Source organism: Anopheles moucheti, chromosome X (assembly GCF_943734755.1).
Source record: "Anopheles moucheti chromosome X, idAnoMoucSN_F20_07, whole genome shotgun sequence".
Taxonomy (NCBI): Eukaryota; Metazoa; Arthropoda; class Insecta; order Diptera; family Culicidae; genus Anopheles; species Anopheles moucheti.
The window spans coordinates 2424700-2445113 of NC_069142.1; the positions used below are offsets into that span (position 1 = coordinate 2424700).

Genomic DNA, 20414 nt, shown 5'->3' on the forward strand with positions numbered 1-20414 from the left:
TTGCATACAAAAAAAAGGAAGAACAAAACAAACCCCTACTCGAAAACTGTTGCAAATCTTGATGCTGGAATTGGTGTTGTTTTTGTCCAGATTGTTTTAAAACCTTCGAGAGTGTAGCGTACTTTGTGTTTTTTGTGTGTGTGTGTGTGGTAAAACTATATTCACATTTCCCTGCGCCTTCGCATACATTGCACGCTATTGTACGTAAATTAATTCACAGCCGTAGCTTTTCCTTTCCACCACTCGGTAGCATAAGCTGTGCTTGAAGACAATAGTGCACCGATTTGGTGCGTTATTGTATTTGCTTTGTTATCGAAGCGACGCCACTGCCCTTATCCATTTCGAACTCTTTCATCGATTCCCCCCCTCCTTTTCCACCCCTCATCTAACTGCATAATGTTGCCCTCTGGTTGTGCGTTTTATGTTTCGCGCCGCTTTTGCTAATTTTTGCCGTACTGCCCCCATTATGCAGCCATGCCCTGCAAAACAACATATTAACTAGCGGAGCAACAATCGGTTAGCCACATACCTGTGACAGTGAACTGGAGAGCAGAAAGAAAAACCCCACACACCGCGAGCCGAGAGAAAAACGCTTACCGAACAACTTCATCGAACACAATAGCCAGGCCGAGGTCGAGTCGTGTGACGATTGTGACCCCTTTTGGTAGATTGGTTTTTTCCTCTGTCGCATTAGAACCCGACCCGGGTTTGCCAGTACCGTGGATACGCTCTCGCGCCGCATTGAAGTCCTTCAGAAATCCGCGAAGGACTTACTGACGCAACGTTTCCCCTTCCTTCCTTTGGCCACGGTACCGTCAATCTGCAGCGCGTCGCAAATAATTGCTCGAGGACCCACTAGAAAATGTATAAAAATGTTGATACATCTCAAGAGGATGCTCTCGATACGGGGCTCGATCGGGCTGGCACCGATTTACCGCAACCGAATCACTATTTTAGGGCCAAACCACATTCCGTCAGCAGGTGGCGTGATTGGGAAAACCTTGCGCTAAGATTCTGGCAAACCCCGTTGCCGCGTAATGAAAATCTTCCCAGTGTGTGTCTTTGCGTGTGGCCATTCCGGAGGCAATTCTCACGCTTCATCACTTTTCCAGCTGGTGGTGTTGAAAAGATTAAGACTAATGGGACTGGGAAGTTGCTGCACTCGATGTGAGATGTTAAAGTAATTTTAAAGTACATTTTTTCCCCTTTGCTGCAACGATAGCTATTAAATTTTTTTAAGCTTTCATTTAGAGCTAAGTTAAAGTTTTCATCTTATTCTGTTATATTTAATTATATGTATTGTTCCACCATCTTCAAAATATTTAAAATATTTCAATATTTCAAATATTAATGCGATACAAATGTGATTATAACAAAACAGTTAGATTGACCCTTCTAAGAGGAATATTCACGAATTTTTTTCAATAGCTTCAATATAAGCTCACTCCAACTCATCTCCTGTCATCAATAGCACTCTCACCTATGATCGTTTCGTTTAGTTTTATCAACTCATAATATCCACGCATCCTGCTTGTCCCACCAAATTAGAGATGTGCGCGCTGAATAAGAGAGATTGAGTGAGTTGAAACCTTCGAAAGAGTGAATGAGAATAAATTAGCACGAAGTGTTTGACTCCTTTAATCACTCTTTTGCGTTTATACCCACTCTCACTCTCTATGCCGACTAGAAACTCACTCAGCAGGGAGTAAAACATTTTTATCACTCCTTTTGGATTGAAATAATTCGGTAGTGTAATAAATTATTGTGTATACATTTATAATTTATAATTTGTTTTAATATCAACATATTTTTGTACATTTATTTTTCCCGCTGGCTTTGCCAATAACGTCCAACAAAATTATTTATTGCAAACCACAGTAAAAATATAATTTCATTCAAACTGCTTGTTTTTTACCGAAACTGTTAAAATTAATGAAAAATGATGAAATGATTAAAAATATAAAAGTTTGCATTCCTGGTTTGCATTCCTGGTTACATCTTCCCGTTCCATAGACATACAGAAATATTTCCCAAATCCGACCTATGTTTAACACTTTTATTTAAAACGTTTAATCTTTTTGCCGTTCGATAGAGAGAAAAAAAACATAACAATCAACCAAACGTTTGCCTGCGTTGACAGTAATTCTTTCCGAATATGCTCACCTCGGAACACGCATAAAACGATTCTTACAAAATAAAATTAACACATCATTTCCTGCCTGGTCGTCCCTGCCACACTCCACAAACCACCACCGAACCGATCGCAAAACGTGTCGTTACTCGGTTTGCTGCGGGCCGAAACCGAAAGCCAGCCGCTCGTTTGCAATTACACTTAGCGACCAAAATCTCGGCCGACTTAATCCTCGCATTCGGTCGCTTGCAATCCAACCGTCGGCAGCATTCCGCATCGCCCGTTACCCGATTCCACCGATTTTTCCTCGCCCCTACCACAAGCAGGAGCCCGTTACGTTCAAGTGCTCGGTATTTCGAAAGAGTGGTTGCGTTCCGTCCCTTCATTATTGCTCGGGAAAAAAGCTTCCCGAAAATAGGCTCAGTGTCAATCGGCAGACGCAGAGAAGGATAGCAAATGATGGTATGGTGAAAATGCAAAAGGGAGAGCGCGATGGAATAAGTGAAGCGTAACATTCCGCAATCGAGTAATAAACGAAACACCGTGGAGTATTAAGAACTCATCACGTCATACTTTGTCAGTTTTTATTGTTTGTTGTGTCCCGACCCATTCCTCGAGCAGAGTGCGTTGCAGCCACCACTACGAATTGTTTGCCGTGGCGTGGTAATATAATTCCCGGTGTAAATGCAACGCGCACAGATAGACCGGCCGTGATGCTATCACGATGGAAAACACAAACCCCGCCCGATGAGATCTCTGCTGTGACAGTTATCTCTCCTCGGTTTTTCGGTCTCATCCTTCCGGGTTGCGGACCCCTTCGGCCGGCTCGTTTAAACGGTTTTGTGAACTATGGGAAAATAATGCCTGCGCGAGTCGCAGCAACAAGCCACGACTTCACACATGACGAGGGCAGCGACGCGTTACAAACGATAGACCTTTCCCTTTTTGTACTGCTTCCGTTGTTCCAGGCTACCCAGGTGTCTATCGTATCGCTGCAATGGCAGTTGCACCTACAAGCAATTGATTCCCGATAGTGGGGCCCGGATGAGTCACGATGCGCTTCCGGCTGATATCCCGCGTGTCCTCCTGTCCGGCTAATTATATCGCCCAAACGGATGTGTGTGTGTGTGTAGGTGTGTACACCCCACGCCAAAAAGTCGTTGCGGGGCTGACCGAACGCGTAAGGGCTCACCCGGTGAATGCACGATACATCAATGACACGCAAGGCAGCGCCGAGTGTAGCCTTCAAACGCATCTGAACTACAATAAAAAACACCTGACGGACAGGTTTGCGGACGTTGAACAGGTCGAGGTTTACGTGGTTTGCCTTATGCTGTATCGGCCAAAGCTTGTGTTTCATATTTGGGTTAATATTTGGGATTTTCATTCAAGAAAATCGACAACCACTTATTGAAATACGATCCTTTAGAATTTGATGGATATCTTGTTGAAATTACCAAGTCGATATGTTTCAATGCTTTTTCTCAGTGTTCCAGGCCCAGGTGACCTTGTAGTATTGGAGAGTGATCCTTTCGCCTTTTTTTCGCCAGCCCAAGAAGAGGACTTACTTAATCATCTGGAGCTAAAACCGCTTCGCGGTCTTGGACTGCTGCAGGAGTCCTCTAAATCGCTCACCGCCAATCCATTATCCCAGCCTTTCTGGCGGATCAACGCCATTACTCCATCTCATTTTGGACTTACCACATCTCCTCCGTCCATGTGGATGATCTAAAAGAACTTTACGAGCTGGATCATCCGGTGTCATTCTCATGACGTGACCAACCCACCAGAGCCTGACGAGTGTAATCCAACGAATGATAACTATGTCACCAGCGTATACTAGGATCTGGATTTCCTTATAGAAAGGATCCCCGAGGTTTTTTACCTCCGAGTCGTGGATGGTCCTCTCTAGCGCTAGGTTAAAGAGTAGACAAGGTAGCCCATCTCCTTGGCGCAGGCCCTGAGAGTTTCCCATCCACCGTCACCTGACATGTGACGTTAGTCATTGTCATTCTTCCTAGTCTGATAAGTTTGACTAGGATTCCTAAGAAGCTCATTGCGCGGTAAATTTTTACCTTGGTTATGCTGTCGAATGCGGCCTTGAGGATGATGAAGAGATGGGAGGAGCTGCTGCTCCGCCATCTTCTCCAAGATTTGCCACATAGTGAAGATCTGATCCGCGGTTGATTTTCCGTCCGATGGGACATATACCAAAATGTTGAGTGTGATGTCCATGTCGAAATTTGTTGGTGCTCTGTGATGTTCGAAATTTTCTGTTTCTACTATCTTTATGCTCTTGTCTAGTACGAGTTACGATCCTCAGGTATGATCTCTAGCCACCATTCTCAGGTTAAACATTATTATTATTTTCTTCTATTCTTCAACATATCTTTTACCAAGAAGAGTTTTTCAAACACTTGAACAGTTAAAAACTAACACTACCTTTACAATTATTCCCTCTAGTGTATATCTGAACAGTCGGGCACCGAATGAACCTGTCTTCATATTTTGCATAGCGACCCACTTATGCAAATATAAAGACCCACCATACTTTAGCGCACAACATAGTTGGGAACTTGAATATTAGAAGAAAAAAAAGTTGATTGAACAAAGATTAGATTCGAACCCACAAACTGTGGTGTCTTGACAACAAACGTTCCACCAGGCACTTGCAAGCAATCGATTAAATTAACGTTATTTTCATGCTGCACCCTTTCGAATCGGTTTACCACTTTTCTCGGCACCGAAACCGACCAACCAACAGTCAATTAATGCCGCGGAAAGCGAGAGTAAAACAAGCTCCCACTGTTCCCACCCACTGCCCCACAAACTCCCGACACAGTAAAAAAAAAACATATGGTACCAGTATCCGCATTGCAGAGAATTGTTCAACGTTGCAGAAAAACGAGACAGCACACACATCCACATACCGATCGAAACTCGCTAGCTGAGACAGATTGTGGGCTCAAGGTTGAGGAGCGCTGCGATGTGATGTGGTGCGTGCTGAAGGAAGGAGAACTTATTTAGCTAATTATTAATTATTATCATCGTAATTAAATGGCGCATTTCCAACAGAGAACGGAGCGTACTCACCGTCACGTACCATTGTGCAGGAATGCTCTATCGTTGAACAACTCCACTTGTTTAACTATCGCAAAACCATGCATAATCCGCTCATGACCGAAACCAAACGAACGGGGAAACCAAGCATAAAGAAAAGAGAACAGAACAAATCGATACGCAAGCCAATTCGCAAGCATATTACACAGACAAAAAAAAACAGACAACATACACCGTGACCGCAACGAAATAATGGTGCACGGTGTAAACAGGTTTCTCGCTTAAGGGTGCACGCAAGTCACTGGTACCTAGCCACCGCCAGACGTACCCGTTTTCCCCGTTGTCGGATGGCAAACTGTGTACGGTTTTGCAGTGTGTATTTAATTCGTTACGATTCAAACACCTTCCAGTTGGCCAAGACAAGTTTCGGCAGCCGAGGCAATTCACTTCCGCCTCTCACACCCTTCGCTTGAAAGGGTGGGGTTGTATCGATCGGGTCGATCGGGTGGGGGTGGGGTAGGAAGAGCAGCTTAGTACGGGGTACCGTGATGACCTTATAAAGAACTCCACCGAAGCGATTTTTATTGCACGGAAAGGCCTTGATCTCGTACCGGATTATTCTCCCTTCTCGTCTGTCTTTTAGAATGCCAACGACTCAACCACTCCTCGTACGCTAACGAAACAAAAATGTGGAAATGAAACTGAAAGTTTAATCGATATTGGTTAATCGAATTTAATTCCGATGCTACAAGTAACCACTGTACATGTAACGAAAAAGGTTATTTAACTAGACGACATTGTTCCATGGGCGTATACTCATACCTGAGGACACTCTCAACATCCATGTGTATATCAGTTTTCAATATCAATATCGAATCAATGAATGAATGTAGACTGTGCTGGTTGTTTTTGGGATAGTGTGAATTCTTGTCTATTTCGTGGAAATTCAGTTTTGTTCTTTTTATGATTTTCTTTTCTCTATCTACCTATCTCCCTGTCATCTTGGAACTGTTGCCACGGTTATCACCCGCTGCGTCTCTAACAAATACTTGTTTTGTTATCTCCCTACTGTTTAGACGTAGATTGTCCAGATTTCTTTTTTCTCGGCGGCGCTCCACCAACACCTGCTCGCTAACCCACCCTGGTGGGGAGGGAAGTCTGCAGCTGGTGGGAATCGTCCCCAAAAAAAAACCGGACAATCCCGGCCAATACGAAACTTTACTCTCTGTACAAACATCTACGCGGGGCCCGCATCTACAGGCGTGGGGGATACCTGATCCACCACACGACAACTGTCAGAAACGGTCCTGACAGCTGACAGGGCTGCGGGCCAGAATCCTGGAGGAAGTGAGTTAGGATGTGAGGGAGGCAAGGGGAGGTAGGGGTGGGGAGAAAGGACACCTACATTTACAAACGCTTACATATCACAACAGGCAAAGTAACGCTTACTTCGGCTAACGGCTAAATAACACACACGCCACTACATGCAACGGGAACAAGAAATAGGGGTATAGAACGTCTTCGAAACCGTACGCGATCGATGGGCAACACCAAGTTCAAGGGAAAGGACTAGGACACGGCTTCATCTTCGTTGTCGGAAAGAGGGGGAGCTACGCGGGACGAAGTATTTTTCAGGAAGGATCCAAAGTTGGGTTGCAAAAGTGAGGTCTTCCGAAAACGGCAGCCACGACACTGTTGCTGTACGGTGTGCCCATCCGGTGATCAGCGATGCGGTTGCTCGCGCTTTCGGACCATCCTAGACCTTGTTGAAGGTGTAGCTGTAGCCGTCGGGGGTTCGGTTCAGCTGCAGCTTGCCTGGTGGCTGGAAGCGGTGCGGAGCAGGGGTGGTGGTCCAGGCCGGGGCCTGCTGTGGCTGCGGAGCGTAGTTGTGCTGGTTGTACTGTGGCGCGGGAGCGACTGGAGCCGGAGCGGCATGATAGTTGTGTACCGGGGCCGGAGCCGGGGCAGGAGCCGGAGCCGAGTACTGGTTCTGGCTGAAGCTGGGATCGTTCCAGCGGGGATCGTACTGGCCATCGTCATCGTAGCTACGGCCACCGTTGTACTGCGGCTGCGGCTGGTACTGCGGCTGCGGCTGGTACTGTGGCTGCGGGGCAGGCTGTGGTGGTGCCGGTGGGGCTACCGGAAGATGGTCGCCGGAAGCCTGGAAGCTACACGCGCGGCACAGCGACACAACATCATCATGAGTTTCATGCGGCACATTCACCGGCAGATTCGCGCGCAGTAACACTTACCCATTCTTGCCCGCAACGTAGGAGATGGTGCGTCGTTGACCGGTCGGATCGACGTAGCTGTACGAACCGCGACGGTTACCTTCGGAATCCGTTTCCTCTTTAAAGTCGGTACCATCCTCCTGCGTGTAGGCGGCACCAAACTTGCCGTCACCGGACAGATATCGCTGCTCGCTGAGGATGGCGGCCGTCTTCGGGTCGCGGTGGTAGCCACCATTGTACTGGGCCGACGCGGCCACCAGCAATGTTGATAGAAGAATCTGCACACGACATCCGATGAAACATGGAAGAACGGGAAGTAGGTTGTTACAAAACGATTGCTTCAAACTCCCATCAGAGACACTTTCGCAAAAAAATAAAGCCAAATGAAGCCTGGCGCAAAGCAAACCATCAGCCACAGGTGGCACGCGCTTCCGTTAAAAACACTGCCTTCACTTCTTCACGCTTTTGGAGGCGTTGGATGTGTGTTTGATTGAGGTGTTTTGACGTTCGCAAGATGGTTGGCGTGCCAGCGCTGTGTCTGATGCTCTGCTGTTTGCTCCCAGTTTACTTCGCTTACGGCGAGAAAGGCGTACGAAAACTCACAAATCTGAACATGTTGAACAAACGGTTACTATGGTTACTGTTCACTAAGCACAGCTTTTGCGGTAAACTGCTTCTCGGAGCCTTTACACACTCACAAAACACGCACTTGTTCTCGAGGGAAAGATCGGGATGTGGATTATCGGGAAGTTTGGATACGACCAGATCCTTTCCAGCACTTACTGCGGAAGCGATCAGAGTCGATTGAATGCGAAGAAAGAACTGACTTTGCCGGGCACAGGCCGGTACCTTATATACGGCCCCCGAGCGAATGCGAGTTGCGTGCAAAAAACCTTGGGAAACGTCATCGAACGGGGCACCCGAAGACGTGAGCGTGGTGAAGTGTGAAAGAAAGAATGAGAGACGAAAAAAAACGGGAGGAAGTTGTGGAGGTGGGCCCACCACCCCACGACAATGGGAGCTCGAGGTGGACCAAACGGTCCACCGCCGGCACTACGTTTCGCACGAATACCGGTCAGACTCACGGCACGAGCGGGACGGCAAAAGCCGAACGCGGTAGCCTATTCGAAGGGTCTATACCGCTTCTGTACTCCAACCACCCCACTAGGCTCGTCGACTTACTGTTTCTTTCCTCATCCTTCCATGAGCAGCAATAGCAGAAGGCACAAAACTCCAAACCATCGCCCCAGTTGGCATGGAAAGCGAACACAAATTATGAAGTACAACAAAAAAAAAACATCTTTTACACCTACTCCTACTCCCTTGGATGCAAAACACCCGTGTGAGCAGGTTGCGGACAGACGACGTCCGTACGATCAATAGCGCAGTCGTCGATCACCGGAGAGGCTTCCTGCTTATCCGGGCGTCGATCGGGCCCCGTCTCGGTTGTTGCAGAACACCACAAACCACAAAAGGCCTTTCCGTTTCGTGCTGGTAAGAGATTTTTGTGTCGAAGAAGGCACACCTATAGGGGCACTTATAGGACGCCCAAGAAGCTTGTTCTGCAATCATCTAACCGGCCATCAATCAACTTCTTGTGAAGCGACTACGATACGCGACCCTTGCTCCAATCAAAGTTTTACCCATTGCCTTGTGCAGTATCGCTATAAGTTGCGGATATTCTTGAAGGGTAAGATACATTCAATCATATTTAATACCTAGGCGCAGTAAATTAATAAATTCTCCATTTTTAACTACCAATCCTCTATAGCTTTACTCTAGGAATCTTGAAATATTTTGACAGTCAGTTTAGAATAAGTAGGTTTAGTAAATATCTCATCATAAACGAGCTTTTTTCCTAAGATCGGCCTTAGCTGTATCGCCTTGTTCTACCACGCGGAATAGTCGAATCAGTCCTTGCTACGGTGGATTGGTCCGGATGGGATTTTGGTACGGTCCGTTCGTGTGACCACCGGCACCACTACTATCATGCCACCGGCCCACCCCAATAAACGAGCGTTAAGACAGCATAAAGTTATCAGTTGCAAAAGCTGCTTCCAAGGAACATGGCACCTTCAGCTTACTCTCCAATTACAGGTCATGGTTGGTGTGAAGCGGAAAGCAGTGGCATCAAGGTCATGCAGAGCAAAAGACCGTACATGATCCCAGACATAGATGCTGTTGCCAGTAGAATAATGCAACGTCAAAACCCGTGTGCCGCAAGACGGCGATTGCACCCCGAAATGTCAGCAAGCCAGCAAACCAGAACGGACTAAAAGGACCGGGCGCTCACTCGGTGCCCTCGATGTCTTTGCGTCTTGTCTTTTCTTCGGATGCGACACAAAAGCACGCGAAAATGAAACCCCCGTCAGGGGGAGGAGAGTAGAAACAACAACAAAAACCACTTGGAAACGTACATCAACCCGACGGTTGTTCCGCAGAAGGCCACGTAAAACGTCTAGAGTCGCCCCCGTCGTCGTCGGAACTTGTCCAGCAACAGAAGATTCGGATCGATTTCCGGAAACAATTCGCGCTGGGCCACGGAAACAAGCGCAATGGAAGCAGAAACAAAAAGCCGTCCAGGCGCAGTGCTCATTTTCAGTGACGCGGGTTAGATGTGGCCATTGCTGTCAGGTGCTGCTGGAATCGATCGGAGCACTGTTTGTTAGAATAGGCCTGCCGCGCCCATACGATTTCGCTGCGATTGCAGGAATTGCCTAATCGCGAGTTCCTTGTGCCGGTCTGTACGCATGCATGCACACGTTCGTGGCGCGAGTGACAACCAAAGGCGGATGACATTGAAAGTTTGCCGCCACGTATAATATTGGAACGGCATCAATCTGGTTTGGTTGGTTCCGCCGATATCGCCTAGAGCGTGTGCGCATTTCCTGGCTAAAACGCACCGTACATGATACTGAGCGTGCGCTTGCAAGAAGTAATTCCTTGTTTAAATGCCTTCCTTTAAGCAGCTCCAGTTGACAGAATTAAAGTAATTTGAATAATACGACGCAGCGCGTTGGAACGCTGCTGACATCAAGATATAAGCATCGGCATTCCACGGAACGATCACATTCAAATTAGAGATGAGAATAATCACTCTTTTCAATGATTTTAATCAGAGTCAAAGAGTGGGTTTAAAGATTTGAAACCTTTACTCACTATTTTGAGATTCATTAAAAAGTATTGCAGTGCATTAATGTTTTTATCACTCTCACTCTGACATTCCTGAGTGAGTGTCTAGTCGGCACAGAGAGTGAGAGTGAGTATAAACGGAAAAGAGTGGTTAAGGGAATCATAAAAACTCTTCGTGCTGATTCACTCTCTCGAAGGTTTCAACTCACTCACTCACTCTTACTCAGCGTGCACATCTCTAATTCAAATGCATAATTCAACATTTCCCCAATGGCACGGAGAGCAACTCCCGCCTTCAATGCGGAAGTCTCCAACAGATGGTCCCCAAAGCCATCAATCAAACGCATCATTGGTCGAATTACCCACAATCAATACTTATGTCACCAGCAGTTTAATAACGCATCGACATTATGCTACCGGAAAAACCGACGTTCGATATCCATGATTGCATCACTTGCGGTACGAAGACACACATGCATAAGGAAGACGCACCCACGAGATTGATGCGTGGCCGTACCGTCCATCCAACTGCTAAATGTTGGATAAATTTTCGTGGCTAACATTTACGTGGCGTGGCAGTATTTACCTAAACGTATAGTCCACCACCTTGTACGAACCTGTCCCTGCATCTATCGGTTATCATTACGTTCCATCGGTTAGCCCACAGTGGTAAGAATTCGGTGGGGGGGAGGCCCAGCATTACTCGTCATCGTGACAGTAATAAGCGGCATTTTCGCTCCACACCAATCCGAGCAACCGCCTGGAATGGACTGGTACGGGGGAAAAAGCGAACATACTGATCGAAACATATTTTTGTCCCACTGCACGTGCCCGCTATGGGGTGCGGGCGTGACGCGGTTCTTGTCAAATCTGGGACAGCGACAATTCACCTACATTGCTCACAAAACGGGGGCGACACCGCGACCGCGCCGCGTGTAAGATATTTCCGTGTTTCCATTGCGAGGTCGGTGAAGGACTGTCCCCTTACTCCCCCTACTCGTGCCGATTCTTGGCGCTGAATGGCCGTAGGCGAACCCAAACGTTGCAACACCGCAGATTGACCGTCGACTGCAACGGGGGAACTGCAACAGGAGAGGATAATCGATCGCCCTGCCATGGTAAAGGTGAGAGCCAAACTTTCGCGGCAGTACTGCACGAAGCAGTACTGCAAGAAGCACAAAACTGCTTTTGCTAAAGCTACGACCATGGATAGCGTGCGGGCCTGGGAACCTTTTCGGTCGCGTGTAGCTAATGCCTATCCCCAGCGCCGGGGAGCACCTTCACCGAAGCTCCGAAAACCCCAACAAACCCTTTCGGTCGAACAGTTCGATCGACGACTCCGTACCGTACCTACTCATGCATTACGTCTGCTGTTTGCCTTTGTTAACCGTACGAGTAGTGAAGCGTGGGTGCACGATACCTTCCACTATTGGGTATCTTGCCCCACCACGCCAAAGTTCGTCCGAAAATTAAATAGTCTCAAACACCAGTCCATTCCAGACATACCACAGCTCAGTGCATTCCGCGGCGGATCCTGTTTTGTCTAATTACTTTAATTGCCCTTTACGGTGGCCAAAATGGTTGCCACCACGGGCAGGATCATATTGGAACGCCGCCAGTCGCCACTACGTAATGACGTAATACATACGCCGGGAAAGGGAAGACTAGCGGCCCCAGGTTCTGAGCGACTTGAGCGAAGTTTCTTGGCCGTTTGGATTAATTCGACAAAAATTATACCAACACTCCGGACACCTTCGACAAACCAGAGCGGCTTAGAGATCCATTTACCGCCCCACGTTCCATTCCTGAAAGGGTATATCTTGCTCGTGCTGATAGTTGGAAATAGTTGTTCCGCGATCCAGTTTCCGCCTTGCTGACCTTGAATTGAGCTGGCTAGAAGCGTTCGCGTTTTTTTCCTTTCCCCAAAACCATCGACGACTTGCTGCCAACCGGTCGGAACAAGTGAAACATAGCACGCTGGTACGCTGGGGATACGCCCGCCAGATTCCAAGCCAGTCCAGTGTATCAGATGCGTGCCAGGCGCTGCTCACCACGGGTCGGGAAGCATATTCGGCCCATAAATGGCCTTCAACTCCATAATGCACAAGGCACGCGGGCAAGATGTCGTGCAGTCACCTCGCGCCACCAAGGATAACCGGTTCCAGGATGCTGTAGAGTGTGCTCCGGAGACAACGGAGATGGGTGAATCTTAACCAACTAACTTCAATAGAGGCTGACTGATCACGATCTAAGTGAACCGCCGTGATTTGACTTTCAAGCCCGAAACGGAAAGTCACACACCATTTTGAATGATGTTGGTGTCCTTTTTTGTTTTCTCTTTCGCACTGCCGCAAACAACATTGTCAGGCCGGGGTCTGAGATGTAGCAGACGACCAGAAATCCCTGCCGTAATTGTGCACGCCATTTGCACGAAAACATACAAACACACCCATAGTGTCTTCCCGTATGATGTTAGGCAGGGATTTTTTTTGTTGTTGTTGTTGTGTGTACTGAAGTCCCGAGGGTTTCTTCCTTTCCGGACCCTTCACCCGGATTCTCGCACACCGATCCCATTCAATCATTCACTCAGTCAGTCAGTCAGTCACGCAGTCAGCTCAGTTCATTATCCCTCGTTTCTTTCGGTACTTTTTTTTTTTTGGGTGTGTGTGTCGCTTCCTTACCAAAATCCCCGTTCGCCATTCGCGTGCATTTGCCGACGTGATGGACAATCCCTTCCAGAGCCAAATTTCCCCTTTTTCCTTTCGGCTCTTGCTGGGTGACTACCGGCAGCTAGCATCAATGGCAGCCGTTAATCCATAACCGTTGCCAATAATGCCGAAGAAATGCTGGGCGCTCGGTCTATCGGCACAGCAGATCGCAACGGACCCTTTGTGTCCGTCATTGGCACAATCATGGTGACATTCTAGTGTCGATGGTGCTGCAGTACCAGCTTTCTACGGTACCGATTTGCTGTCGGATATGCTTTGCTCTTCCGTACCGAGCCAAAACCATTTGTGGAGATCACTGCACTGGAAAGGGGAATAAAATTATCAAGCAAATCAACAAATAGCCTGTGTCTGTGGCATCAATCTAGCGCACCCTGGAGCCCTGTTTGGCATTGATTCACGGCGGAAAGCGGACAAAACAACAACAGGAGTCAGAGCGCATTTGCCGAAACGGTTGTTACCAGAGCGCTGAAAGCTAATCCTCCCGATGGGATTTACCACGATCGGAGCCCCGAACGCAACCGTATGATACCGGAGCGTGATACGGACACGTTACCCTCGGGCTATATGCGCTGTGGTTCATCACCATATGTCGGAGAAGCCAGCCCTCACTACACGTTAAATGCGCAGGGGGAACATGAATTGCCGCTGTCTATTAAATGGCACGATGATTCGAACACGGTGCGCAGAGGTGACGTACGTATAGATAAAGGCTTCAACAGTCGTTTAGTTAATTTGAGCACACCAAAAGCAAAAGCGATCCCACTCTGTTCCGTTCGACCCGAGGGTACGCGAATTGGTTGTGATGAATCTTCAGCTGCATTGCAACCCATTCCCCTCCAAATTGATCCGGAGGTCGCATATGGACGTTAGTTTTACATCCACGAACTCAGGTCGTTCAATTCCCAACTTTTGGGTGCGATGATTTTATTACGTGTTGTTTGTGGCTCATTCTCCTCCTGTTCGGTTTATTGCTTGTTGCAGTCAGCTCTAATTTGAGCCACTTGATTATTTTAACCTCTCCTGGCGCACAACATGATAGATGTTACTTCCTATATCTGTGAACATATCCATCTCACTGATGAGCTATAGGTAGGCAATACTAAAGTTAACCTTGAGAATGTATATTTAAATATATTTTTCTTCAAAAGCGAACTCCAACACACTTCCACCCAGAGATCCCATGTTTGAAGTAGTAGTTTCGTGGGAAAAGACAAGAAATTTAATCCTGAAGCTGAGCCTTTGAGCCCACTGTCTATAAAACTGACTGCGACTCAACCATCAATGACGAAGGACGTGATCACTTCCAGCGAATCTGACAGATGTAGTCCAGTCACTGGTAGAAGCGGCGAAAGTCACTAGTAAAGGCACAATTTAGCAACTTAACGTTGGCACCGAACCGGGACGGGAATATCCTGCTCCGGTTACACATCAGGTCTGTTTCGACAGGTCAGAAAAAAAAGAATCCCTCACCAAACCCCGAACGAGTGATACAAATCAAGAAATCCTCATCACGGCATACACTTTTCCGGCGGTTACCATCACCGGAACCCTCCCAGACTTTCGATCTGTGGCTGCCCCGTTTTGCAATGGCACAGCTGCTTCTAGATATTTTAATTTTCGCTTGTTGTTTAAGCATTGATGACTGCCTTCTTACTTTCTTACACCGCTATTTTTTTTTCAGGATGCGCCTCGGTATCACCTCACCACCAGGTCGTTGGGTACGGGTTGTGGCTATTGCCGTATTTGCCGTACTTATTACGCAGGGTAAAACTCCGCGCACCGCATCATTGCAACTCAACTGAATCGTCCCGTAACTCAAGTGGTTGCTAGACTTCCCTTTGCCGCACGGTATATCGGTACCAGCAGGAACGGAAACGGAGATTTTTCATCCTGCGCCGCAGGGTTTTACGGTGATGGGCAAGAACTATTGGACTGGTTTTTGACGATACTCTTGTACATCGCCCTAGCCATACCTGAGCGTAGGGTCATGGGATAGCTGCATTTCGGTTCGCGATAAGCTCCACTGACTATCAATGGTTCGCTAATCCTTGTCAGATTTTTTTTATTTCGGAAATTCGGCAACGAACCTCCGAGTGCCTCGGTTCGTCCTTAGTGGGGGTCCCAATTCTGTGTGGTGCGTATCAGCAGCCGAGAAAAGCTCAATGCACTATTCTTCTTCACACACGATCGAGCTTGCACATGGGAGACAAACAAAATGAAAATGTTTACAGTCTACGCACAGCAAAACAGCCCCGTAGCGAGAGTCAAAGAGACAAGGTGACAGCAGTTTTGTCAGCTGGAACACTGGCTCATCAAAAATCGACGATCGACTTGACTCTTCCGCTTTTCTTTTGCTGCCTGAATGACAGATACAGTACATACACGTTCTCAATAATCTCACGATCAACAGCATTCCGGGTATATTACACAAGCGCACGCCTCCAGATGGTCAGAAGTGATCCTGAATAAATAAACTCTACCACACACCCATGGTTGGAAGTTCCGTCCAGATAGCCCAAGACAAGAAATGAAGAAAACAAAAATATAAGCCAAATCGGACAAACAAATCGTCCACTTGAGGACGATGTCTGTCGCATTCCACAACACCCGCAGAGCGTTACGGTATTAGGGGTTAGAGATAAGCGCGCAGAGTAAGAGTGAGTGAGTGAGTTGAATCCTTCGAGATAGTGAAACAGCAAGAAGAGTTTTTATCCACTCTTTTCCGTTTATACTCTCTCTCACTCTCTGTGCCGACTAGACACTCACTCAGAAGTGAGTAAAACTGTTTTATCACTCTTTGGATCATAATCACTCTGTAATCACTCGGGCAGTAAAATCCAAAGAGAGTGACAAACCACGTTTGCTCATTCATCATCAGTGTTTACAATCTCAAAAGAGTGATAATACTCGTTTACTCTCTCTTACAGAGTGATTATAATCCAAAGAATGATAAAACAGTTTTACTCACTCCTGAGTGAGTTTTTTTAGTCGGCACAGAGAGTGAGAGTGAGTATACACACAAAAGAGTGGTAAAAACAGTAATGCAGAGTAATACTTTTTGAATGAATCTCAAAAGAGTGAGTAAAGGTTTCAAATCTTTCAACCCATTCTTTGTCTCTGATTCAAATCATTGAAAAGAGTGATTATTCTGATCTCTAATTTAGGGTAGAGGCAAATATCGGACACCTGTTTTTTGCTGTTCGTTGGAGGCGAACCCGAAGAATTGTGCTCTAGATTGTACGTTTATTAGCCACTTTCGCGGTTTGTGTTACTAAAAAAACACACACAACCACCCAGAGTGCCCCGGTTTGGGGGCCAATGAATGAATCAGTTAACGAAATCTGCTCCAATAACACCAGAGTTTCAATATCGTTTCGGTGCGTTCGTCACGCCTTACCAAACATCGATTGAGGTTCTGCTCAGTAGCTTGGGAGGGAAATTTTTGTCTTCTGCGTTGGCTTTTTTCTCTCTCCCTCTCTCCCTCTTCCTATCCTTCATCGGCGTATCTCACCATCGGGTTTTTAAGCTTCAAGGAAATGAAGTTATTAATGAGCTACGCATGAGCCTACCGTTCACCGTAACGCCCGGTATTGCTTTATGTTCGTGTCTGGTTAGCGCTGTCCCACCGAACCGCTCTGTTTATGGTCCAAAAAACCCATACGCATACAAGTTGGTCGCGCTTCCCGTACCGATGCTTAAGCTTAACGTCGTGCAACTTAGCAGCGCTTAAGTAATCACTATAAGCTGCAATCAGTAAACTATTACTAGGCAATTTTACACACAATCCATGCATAACTCAATTATCTGGCAAGTATTTTACACTGAAGTTGTTTCATTTCCTGCAAACCGCCTTTTGCTCTTCAAACGTTTAATATTCCCACGCAGCTAGCGTGGGGCTCGTCTAATATGCAAATGCTCTCGTCTAATATGAGACATCTTAAAAATTCTTTCATTTATGGAAAGATTGTACGTTTATTATGCTTCAAACCTCAAATGTCCACTAATTTTCAAAGTGTCCCAAATTAGACGGGTGTAACTGTACATTGTAATCGTAATGAAATGAGTAACTCCGCTACCACGGTGTGTAAAATTTCTTTTCCATCTCGATAATCAATTCGTTACCGAATCAATCGATCACACTCGGGCTTAATACGACTACAAGCGGTTATACACACACCTCATTGGGTTGCATTTTTTTGCTCAATATTAGAAATGGACCCAAATAGCAGAACAAGCCACACAAATGTAACCAAACTGCTTGTGACATACCGTGCATAATGAAAAAAAAAAACCTAATAGCAACAAAATTCCCATTCGGTTTGCTGTTCCATTCACCCGTGCGCTGTGGTATGCGTGTGAATCAATCAGCATAACTGCAATCAAATGAAACGCGCATAGCTATCATTCATTCCCATACGGACGGTGCGTTCGCGTATGCGGTACTGTCGATATATTTGTTAGGGGTGGTACTGAATGTGTTTCCCCTATTTTCCCACCGGAAACAAACGCCGAATGATGCTACATTATCACCGCCGGCCGGTCAGCAACATCTTCCACCCTCGTTAGATGCCCTTAACAGGTTTGCTGGTGCCATATTGCACCCACATTGCCGGGGGGTAGATGACTAGCGACTCGGAAGTGTATTCTCCACGTTCATACCATCACAGCTGACGGGACGGATGTACGACCATGACATCAACATCACAGGAAATGCATAAAAGAGTCAAAGACAAAAGAGTCCCAATCATTTACATTTATTCGAGAATTGTCCGATTGGAAACAGATTGGGAAGGGATAATTTTATCTCTCTTATTTGTCAAACTACAGCACTACAATCTTAGTATCCTTTTAAAACAAACAGTAGCAGCTACGAGAAGTATGGTGAGATAGATCAATTAAATATATCAATGTGATTCTATCATCTGACCATCACGTTCAACCCCTCAATGGATACCAACATCCATTACGCAGTTCAGAGCAATAGGGGAGGTTGATGCTCACGGATCGCATCGTGCAGAGGCGATATAGTGTGGGAAAACACGCTAGATAACGCCATTTGTTACCTTCCCGAGGACTACCTCGAATAGCAGGTGAAGGACGCTTGGGTGTTGTGGAAAAAAGCAGATATATTGTTCGGTTGAGCTCAGAATGAAGATCGGTTTTGGATCGTTACTGTAGCAATTTTCACATTCCCATCAATCATGTACAAGAGCAGGAATTACATTTTCCTATGCCGTATGGCCGCATTAAGCTAACATTGCAGATCCTCCGGTACACGATGGTTGTTTGATCTTCAGATCGCTCCTCCGGAAAGGCTAAAGCGCATCAAAAGTCCATCCATACCGATGCATAACATAATGCAGTGCGTTGCAATTAGCAAAGCCTACGGCCAATTAGCGCTCCTTTTCAATAGTGATGCTTTCACAGAACCCTGCCAAAAACCCGGGGTCCCGTACGAAATGGCAGCCACGGTTGCTTAAAGTCTTAAAGGCAATTTTCGCTCTCATTAGGCCGGCCTAGAAGGCAACCTTTCCCCGGGCTAAGCTTTCGGCTCAGGCACTCAGTTGTGTTGCGGCCTATGCCGCTGCGTGTAATGAGGAAAGCGAAAGAATGCGCACCCGCTCAGCAAACGGGATGAGTGAAGCTCGGTAATACTCTGTGTCTAGTGATGCGGAAAATGATCCGTACGGTCCGTTTTCTGCGTAACACGGTAACGATACGTCTGTTTGCGTTAAGCTGTCAGCGGGAATGCACGCTATCGATTCTTTGCCGCGGTGAAGGTTCCAACTATCCGACAGTGTTTACAAAGTTCTTGAACCGATTAATTGCACCTCTTCTGTTGAGGTTGATCGTGGTTGAGTTCGATTGAATAAAAAATGAAGCACAAATCATGAGAAAGCATGGCTTAATATTATGAATATTGTTATAATTGTTTTAATAAAATAATTTTCGTAAAATGTTCTTACATCCAATATTTTTTTCCTTCTCCCACTATTCTTCTTCAGAAAATCTTCAAGAACTCAAGAACTTCAAGAAATAAATTAATTAAGATATTATACTCTTTGAGACAGTTGATTCTTTGAAGAACTCACACTCTATATAAAAGATATTAACTTTAATGATTCCTTTTGGAGAGAATTAATGATCAGAATTTTTTTCTTGGGGAATGCGTGAATGACTTTGAAGTAATGTCCTGGGGACCTACTTCCAAGTAGTGTCCAACAATTCGTTTGTTGAGTTTATGTTATGTACTGGATCTTCTGCCGAAAGGATCTACTGTTGAGAATCTAGCAACTCAGCTTGTTAGACAGAGTATTTGTTACAGATCTGATCTGCAGTTCTTACAGTATCTAAAGGATGAGGGATCCTATGAAAACAAGAATCATGTATAACGTTACAGTATAACAATACACCTTGCTAATTAATGCAGTTTGAGAATTTCATCTCATATCAACCTCCATAGAATGCCGTATCATTTATTCCCTGAATTGATAAGTGGTAGACATCGTTCTCCTGGTGCGTAAAGGTCGCAGACACCATTCAGTTAAAGAGCCCTTCAAATCCCATGCCAAATCCTCGACACTATGACATTCGCACGATCCTTAACTATGCTCTGTGTGTTGCCGCTCAAGATGGCAGGAAAAAGTTTATCGTGAAAAACAAAAAAACGTATCCAATCGAACGTGGAATGCGTCCGAAGAAACCGTTTGACAAATGCACCACGGGGCCGAAGTTCAAACCACTCAGGACATTGAAAGGTGCTTACGAGCTGTGTTTAGGCAAGTCAGCGACCCTACGATTTAAAACTGGTAAAAATATGCCATAAACAGCGGGAGCTCGCAAATCCCACTCCGAACTCTGGCAGTACTTGGCGTCGATGACTTGAAAGTGTCGCCAAGAAGTTTTTTTTTTGACAAGAACTTCGTTAAGGTGGCCACAAGATCTTCACAGGAGGAATGTCAGTACGCGCAAGATATGTGAGGTACCCTCGGGTTTTAAAGGATACCGCGTACATCCTTTCCCCTATAGCAATACTTCTTGGTAGCATATCGGTACAGCCACACCCTTATATGTTGCTTCTCATTCAGCGACCACCCAGCGCTGGAGTAAGTTTAAGTAAGCTGAGTCGCA

At 46.3% G+C, this 20414-nt stretch overlaps 1 protein-coding gene across 1 annotated transcript; it reads right to left on the reverse strand.

The window, feature by feature from the left end:
* Positions 1 to 6020: 6020 nt before the first annotated feature.
* On the reverse strand, positions 6021 to 8218 carry LOC128306945 (larval cuticle protein 1). Its single transcript, XM_053044623.1, has 3 exons — positions 8026 to 8218; positions 7444 to 7700; positions 6021 to 7359 (listed from the first exon to the last, which is right to left on the reverse strand). The coding sequence occupies exons 1-3, from the start codon at positions 8035 to 8037 to the stop codon at positions 6948 to 6950; spliced, it is 681 nt and encodes a 226-aa protein (XP_052900583.1). The 5' UTR covers positions 8038 to 8218; the 3' UTR covers positions 6021 to 6947.
* Positions 8219 to 20414: the final 12196 nt, after the last annotated feature.